Source organism: Rhipicephalus sanguineus, chromosome 7, assembly GCF_013339695.2.
Source record: "Rhipicephalus sanguineus isolate Rsan-2018 chromosome 7, BIME_Rsan_1.4, whole genome shotgun sequence".
NCBI lineage: Eukaryota > Metazoa > Arthropoda > Arachnida > Ixodida > Ixodidae > Rhipicephalus > Rhipicephalus sanguineus.
The window spans coordinates 113123078-113131022 of NC_051182.1; the positions used below are offsets into that span (position 1 = coordinate 113123078).

At 49.9% G+C, this 7945-nt stretch overlaps 1 protein-coding gene across 1 annotated transcript; it reads right to left on the minus strand.

The window, feature by feature from the left end:
• Positions 1-5671: 5671 nt before the first annotated feature.
• LOC119398943 (uncharacterized) lies at positions 5672-7510 on the minus strand. Its single transcript, XM_037665760.1, has one exon. The coding sequence runs from the start codon at positions 7508-7510 to the stop codon at positions 5672-5674; it is 1839 nt and encodes a 612-aa protein (XP_037521688.1).
• Between the last annotated feature and the right edge of the window lie 435 nt (positions 7511-7945).

Genomic DNA, 7945 nt, shown 5'->3' on the forward strand with positions numbered 1-7945 from the left:
AGTGACGCGAAAAATCATCATCATGTGATGACGTCGTCATGACGTCATAGTGAAGTAACATCATGACGTCGCCACATGACACAGCTACTTGGTTATAAGCGGGCAGCTCCCATAGGCACGTGAGGTGCAGAAAGCTTGCAATGCCCATGATCCATTAAGCAATGTAAAACCACGTTATGCAGAAAGCTTTCGTTAGGGAGGATCAATGCAATCACATGAGAATAAAAAGAAGATGGCTTTCGCCTTAGAGTCATCTTAGGCGGATGCATTACGAACCTTGTGGGTTTTTGTTGTTGTCGTTGATGCTCTTCGTGTTTCCTGTCTTTGTAGGTGTGCTGCTATGAGGTCCGTGCTTGCAAATGTGCTTTCAACGTGGAGGACGTCAAGCAAGAAGGAAATGGCCATCAAGAAGGGATTGCACAGTAGAACTTGTGATTGTCAACCTTTATGTCTTGTGAATGTTCGTATGCTGTGCACGAGAACGTTGAAAATGGTGCCAAAATGCTTACATTTCTAGTTTCTTTTTAGGAGCGACGCTTTCGGCGTCACGTCAAAAGAAAAGTTATTCTCACTGTTTTTTATGTGCCCAACGTTTTCTTAAATGCATTTAATAAATTAAATGTCAGCAGACAATAACGCCAAGGGAGGTATCGCAGGCATCAAGAAAAATAATTTACGCCGTCTGTCGCCCCAACAATTCAAGTTTCAAGTGGTTAGCGAAGTAGCGATACACAAAATGAAGCAGACGTTTTACAGACTATAGGGTCCCGTAGTCCGAAGAATATAGGGGGACCCACGTTGAAGAATGAATGCGCTAGAATTGCACAGGCAAATGGCAAGAAAAAGTAATATCAGCGATGTCTTCAGTAAAGGTGATGAGCACAGTGTCTGCAGATAATGAGGTCAAGGAAAGTGTCCGGGAAATGTTGTGCTCTGAATGAAATATTGAGTGCTATGGACTAGGCACTTGAAAGCGGACGCACCTTGCCGCGTCTGCGAAGCGGACACGCTTTTAGCTACATCCGATGTATACAGACGTGAACAGGAATATAAATTCAGGAACGGCTTCAAAAAGCGTGCTAACATTACACTGAGGGAAGAAACTCGTTCGACTCGCAAAGCTGTACGTTTATTAACGTCAAACAGAAACTGCCTGTTTGCGTTTCTGCATCGAATTCACGTGCACCCAATCATTGTCCGAAAGGAATACACGGCACGCGGCCGCCTTTTGAACTATGGCACCACGAATAATATAGCTGTACAGCCTTCCGGCTGCATAGTCTTCTATGCCCAATAACACGTGCCGAATGTCTGTGCCTTTTCGCCTCTGCTGTTCTTTCAGCCGACGTACACATTGTTTCTGTCTCCACGGAAGATTGGGTGAGGTCTAGCGGCCGTATTTTCTTACGGAAGCGCAACAGAGGCACATCAGGCGATGGAAAAGCGGACCAGGGAAACAGGCACCGTTGGGCGAAATGGGCCCGCCCGTTTGATGTTCCCTTGCGCCAACATCTATGCAGTCTCTTCTTTCTGCTGCGATGATGTGTGCTGTGGTTTCGCGCTTAGGGATGCGTTGCGAATGGTGTGTGTGTGTGTGTGTGTGTGTGTGTGTGTGTGTGTGGTGTGTGTGTGTGTGTGTGTGTGTGTGTGTGTGTGTGTGTGTGTGTGTGTGTGTGTGTGTGTGGTGTGTGTGTGTGTGTGTGTGTGTGTGTGTGTGTGTGTGCGCGCGCGCGCGTACGTGTGTGTGTGAGCGTACATGCGTGCGTACGTATGTGTGTGCGTACGTGTGTGTGAGCATGTGTGTGTTTGCGTGTGCGTGCCTGTGCATGCGTGTGTGCGTATGAATGTGCGTGTGTATATGTATGTGTGTGTACGTGTGTGTGTGCGTGCCTGTATATGTGCGTGTATATGTGTGTGCGCGTGTGTATGTGGAGAAACAGAGGGAGAGTGAAAATAGTTCCACTAATTTTAACAGTGGTCATTTCCTTATTGGGAAGAAAGACAGAGCTGGTATGCCAATTGTCGGACGACAGAATTATAATTGTTGTTTTTTATATACTTATCCTTTCACCTCGTTGGAGTAATCGGTAAGGGACATTGAAGTTTCCTATCATAAGAGCCCCATCTACTATACAGGAAATGCGTACCACAACGCGATAATTCTTGTACACCTTGGTTCTCTATCTCCGAAAACAGCTGTTTGTGGTGTATCTATGGCATAATGTGAAAAGCGAACACCCGACAAATCGCATCAATATGGACAAGCTGCGGAACGCCTCATGATTCGAAAAGTGCTTATCTCAGGGCGACAGCCCATGACAGTGCCGATTGGTTTGTTATCCAAATGCAGCGAGAAGGCTCCGCGAGCTTGGACGCGTACTTACGTAGGCTTGACAAATTTGGCGGACATTACAAAATCAAACAACATGTTGGGCAAGTCGATTTTTAGCTTCCACATTTACAGCGCGAGACGACACCACGTAGACAAAGGCAGCACAAGACACACACAGCGCTCTGTGTGTCTTGTGTGCCTTCTTTCTCCATGATGTCAGCCATGTTCTTTATTCAGGACAGCCTCATCTTCCTCGTCTTCCCTCAGTCCTTCTCTAACTTCTTCACAACGTCCCTGTACAATTATGTTTTAACCTAATATCGTCATCATCGGTCGAATTCGGCAAACTTCTTTTTGTTGAACAATTAAGTAGTGAGGAGCTGTGGGAGGCTGCCATGCGCAGCTACAACCCCGCACTTCAGGAGGCTATCCTGAGGTGGGCTGAAGTGGTAGAGGAGGCCTGTATACCGCGAGCAGGATCCCTCGCCTTCCTCTCGCAGCCCCTTTCCCTTCAGATCGGATAAATAAAGTTATTTCTCTCCCTCTTTCTCTCTCTTTCGTAGGGACGTTCTTCCTATTGCTAAGCCGGCTTTGCTAATGATATGTCTGCATCGTGATTCGCTGAAATATTCTCGATACACTTATTTGTACTTAGGACGTTTTCGTGACTACTGGCCCTGATGTTTATATCTAACGTATATCTTTACGTGATTTACGCTCCAGTTCATACTAAAGTCCTGCTTTGAAAACATGGCAAACAAGATTAAGAAAATTAGCTGTTTAAAACATCTAACAAAATCACCAACTTCGAGAGCCTCCTCAACGCAATTCTGCGAGGTCTTTTGATACGCCTGCACAGAAGCGGCGAGTCTTACTCATGTGTGCAGTTGAAATTATAAATACTGAACTGAACCAGCAGTCAACGCAAAACATTTCGTTCATCTATAGATATGCGCAACTAGGCTTGCCGCAAAGCTGTACCATAAGAAAAACGAGTAAAGAAATGTGCGGTTTGATTTCTCTTTAAGCCCTCCTAAATTGTGGAGAATATTTGCGTACTAGGCCTCATTATCAAGGTATTTACACGGGTGCAGTGGGGCGTTTTCCTGCAGCCTAGCCCTGTGTATATTTGGGCCACGCGTGCAAATCAGAAAGTATTTCTTGCGGCGAAACTTTGATAGAGGTCTCGGCGACGCTTTAGTTAAAGTAATGTGTCACATCTTTTGTTTTTAAAGACGATAGTCTTTCTTGGGGAACTTAAACGCAGAAATTTTGGTCTGTGTTTCTGTATGTCTGTCTGTCTTTCTGTTTGTCGGCACGTCCCTCGATTCTGCCACTCGGCCAAAGTTGAACCACTTGCCCAAGGGCCAGCCGTCTTGAACTGGTACGGCTGTTCATACTTGTGAACGTTGTCGATCAAAAAGTAAATATCATGCATATCTGAGGTGCAACATCACTAGGTAAGTATTAGGTGGCGTGTTCCTTTAATAGAAAATGCATACATACGTATTTTAAGGACCCTAGTTTCTTAAGCTGCGCTGAAAATGCATAACAATGGAAGCTTGAGCGAGTTGGTATGCGTTCATCTTTGTTGAAACAGCGCTTGATACGAAACGACTGGTTCCCCAGACGTGAAAGAGAGACGTCCGTTTAATGGCAATACTAAAGGCGAACTGCTGCACCGGCCACGTGCACGCGCCCACGATCCGCCTCGGTTTTCTCGTCTTCGATAGAGTCCGGCACGGTCCAAGTTGCTCCGTTCCGCACTATTTTGCAACATCCTCCCAGGGGGGCCAATATGAATCGCACGCGTCCATGGTGCAGCTTGAGCAGTGATAACGTGGCCGCAACAGAAATAGGTAGACTCGCCGGCGTCTTTTCCGCAGTTCAGTTGATAGACGCTGGCGATGACGAGCCGCGTTGCAATGGAAGTGCATTCGCGAGCCCCGAGGCGGAAGCACGTTGTGGCACCGAGATGTGTCAACTTCCCAGTAGTAATTGGGACGGGTTCAACTGCTGGAGCTCGTCGAGCTTGCTCTCTAGACGTCTTCGTGGTCTAATGCTCTTCCAACTGAGCCAGTGGTAGCGGGACGGTTTAAGCGGTCTGTCCGTGATCATGAGGCCTATGTTGTTGACGTCGTTGATTAAGTGCGGCAGGCTGACGTATGTGGAGTTCATGGCCTTCTCAGCAACCGCATTCTCATTTTTCTCGTAAACGTGGACGACATTCGTGTCCATGCCAATCTCGCAGTTCTTGTTGGGAAGTACTTGGCAGTTCCTTGGTTCTGTTAGCTTAGGTAATATATGGAACGGTTGGTTCGCTGAGTCGAACATTTTTTCCACAGATTCCAGTTCCTCTAAGGGCATTCGCTTTCGTTGGCTGATACTTTCCGTAGTTTTCGGGAATGATTGTTGCGAAGGTTCCATGCACGTCCCTTCCAGTCCTAGTGTTGAAACGAGAAGCTTTGAAGCCTCATTTGATTCATCCAGCGAAACCACGGACGTGTCCTCTCCGCTGATTGGCAGAAGCTCAAAGAGAGGCACGTGGTCCAGATCATTGACTTGCGCCAAGGTGTCCTCCACTGCGTTGACGTTGCCATCGGAGGAACTGTTACGCCCCTTGCATTCATGAACTCCATGCTTGCGTTCCATCTGTGTTGTGCGGTCGAAACGCTCTTGGGCGGACTTTCGCAATCGGTAGACAGCGCATGAATTCCTGCGCGCCGCTTGCTTTGCTTTCGGCAGTGCTTCTTCACTGCAGTCATTGATTTGCGGCTGTCGCACCCCTTTCCGTCCTTGGGACCGACTCTTATGGCGTGCAGGGCGTTCTTTACGTGCTTGATGACGATGTACTCGGCGTGTAAAATTTCCAAGATGCGATCCTCGTCGTGGTGCTCGCACATAAAGTAGCCGATCTGAGACAAGTTGCGCAAGTGCGGCGTCACCCCCATTCTGCCACCAGTGACGACGACGCGCGCGGCCAAGATGAGCGTCGACATGCTCGCCTGCCGTCTCACCCTCTTCCACCTTCCTGCCGCTGGTGACGGCGTTGTCAACTGGATGATTCTTGTTGCGCTTGGAAATGCCTAGCTCCGATCCAAGCATGTGGTGGCTGCCCTCTAAGGTTCGTGAATGCGCTCCATCTATCCCGATGACATCAAGACACCACATCGAAGGTACATCGAGGTCCACTGCAGAAGAATTACTGCTCGAGACGAGCAGTGCACTTGATGCGAAGTGGATGTCGGACTGAATAGGGCCTTGCACCATCCATCCAAAGGTGGTGTCGATCGCTGTTAGCCTCTCGTTGATGCGATCAATTTTCCCTGTGGTAACTTGCTAATAGGCGTCGGACCCGATGAGGACACTTATTTCTTCTGGTTGCCATGTGGTTGGTTGAAAGCTGTCGGCCACGTTGTACTCCCGTTCACCGAGCAGGTGCAAAATGTTGGGGTCGAGCGGTGGGCTTGTTACAGAACAGATTTCAGGAATCGTTAAGGCTTCCAGAGTTACTGGCGAGACGCCGAACTGGCTGCGGAGTCGCACATTGACACGCTCTGCAGAAATTCGTCTTCGTGACTTGGAGCCACCAAATGTGACGAGGGAGAGCTCTTCATTACCCACGACCGAGCACTTAAGTATCTTTGCCACGTCTGCACTAATGTATGTGCGCTGACTGCCGCTGTCCAGCAGTATACGCACGAGTAGCCGTCGGTCTCCAGACTCTGCCCAAACTCGGCCTGTCTGCAACAATACAGGCGTAGATTCGACGGGACTACTCTGGACGGTTGTGACGTTTCGCATTGGTTGGGGCGGTGGTTCATGAAATGCCGGTGATCCACTGCTTGTTTGAAGGTCTTCGGCTGGCCTCGATAATTCACAGAGAATCGTCAGGTGGCGTCGATGGCAGGTACCACACCTGAGGTTGATGGATTTTCTGCACAATCTGGCGATGTGATTGCGTGTTCCGCAGCGGAAGCAGCAATTAACGTACTGCAGCCTTGCACGCTTCTCCTCAGCCGATAAGTTAGCGTTACAGAAAGCGATCGTATGATCCTTGCTTTGGCATAGCGGACACACTGGTCTGACAGGCAAGGTGGGCCCGGTTAGAGCTGACGCTGATGGTATAGGTTCCGCGCCATAAATTTCTTCAGGCATGTGGGTCCTGGGTTCGTCTTGCAGTGCACGACGCGACAGCTGCCGGCCTTCCTCCCGGATTTCCACTTGGATGCGGAGGAAGGTTAGCATATCCTTGGCTAGCCGCGTTCTGTCTTCAGGAGTTTCGGCGATACTGGGTGCGCAGTTTGTCTCCTTGGGCTTCTGCCTGTACATGATAGCGAGATCCTCTGGCAGACATCGCATCAGGACACGATTTAACACCACGGTGTACTGGTCTGGCGAAACTCCAAGCCCTTCTAAGGCGCTGACGTGAAATTGGACGTTGTCGTGCAGCAGACGAAGCTTCGGGACCTCTGATGAGCATTTCACTGGGCTTAGCGCGAGAATATGATCGATATGTTCGTTCACGAGCAGATCCCGGCGTCCGAAGCGGTCCGTGAGCGTCTTGATCGCAAGGTCATAGTTTTGTTCGGCTAAGCGGATGCCTTCGATAGCCCGCTTCGCACTGCCGGTTAAGTAGGTGAGGAGGTACTTGAACTTTTCAATCCGCGGTAGCTCAGCGTTCTTGTGGATGGTGGCGTCGAAGTGGTCCCAAAAAGACTGCCATCCACGGAGACTACCATCGAAAGTCGGTATGTGTAGCTTTGGTAGTTGAACTGAACGCTGACGGTGCTCTCTCACCTGGCCTGCTGTGTCGCCAGAGTTCGGAGATCCGAGGTAGCTAGGCCCGGGTTCAGTTGCTCGAGCCCGAGTACCGGCATTCCTCTCACGTTCTTGAAGCCAGAACTCGGCGCGTGATACTGCGTTCAGAATGTTCTCGTTGTATTCCTGCGCCGTTCCTACTGCCTGGTCGAGGTTCTGTTCGTCTGTGGTCGCAAGGATGACGTCGTCGAGCTGCGACAGTGCTTTCTCCCTGTCCTTGAGGTAATCCATGTGGCCGCTAATCTGAGAGGCGTCAGGATCCGGTTGCTGCAGCAGGTCCGTTAAAAGCGTGAGCGCTCTCGTGACGCCAGCCCTTATGGCACCACGCTTCTTGCGCAGCTGGTCCGAGTTCGCCATGGCCGTGACGTGAAGGCGTCTCTCGAGGGGCAGTCCCGGGTTTCGCAGCACCAAATGATACGAAACGACTGGTTCCCCAGACGTGAAAGAGAGACGTCCGTTTAATGGCAATACTAAAGGCGAACTGCTGCACCGGCCACGTGCACGCGCCCACGATCCGCCTCGGTTTTCTCGTCTTCGATAGAGTCCGGCATGGTCCAAGTTGCTCCGTTCCGCACTATTTTGCAACAGCGCTCACTAGACGACGACGAAGTAAAAGAAGCCACAGGACAGGCGCTGCCTGTCCTGTGCCTTCTTTTACTTCGTCGTCGTCTAGTGAGCGCTGTTTCAACAAAGCTGAAAATGCGACTGCGCTGAATTTTGCCTTCCTCCGTGCCCTTCGCACGAGCTCATTGTTGTGTTTCGGTTTCGGTTCTGTATTGCACTGTACGAATG

Bases quoted from the DNA above. Each gene is read 5' to 3' on its own strand.
- LOC119398943 (XM_037665760.1), bottom strand. From the start codon at position 7,510: ATGGCGAACTCGGACCAGCTGCGCAAGAAGCGTGGTGCCATAAGGGCT.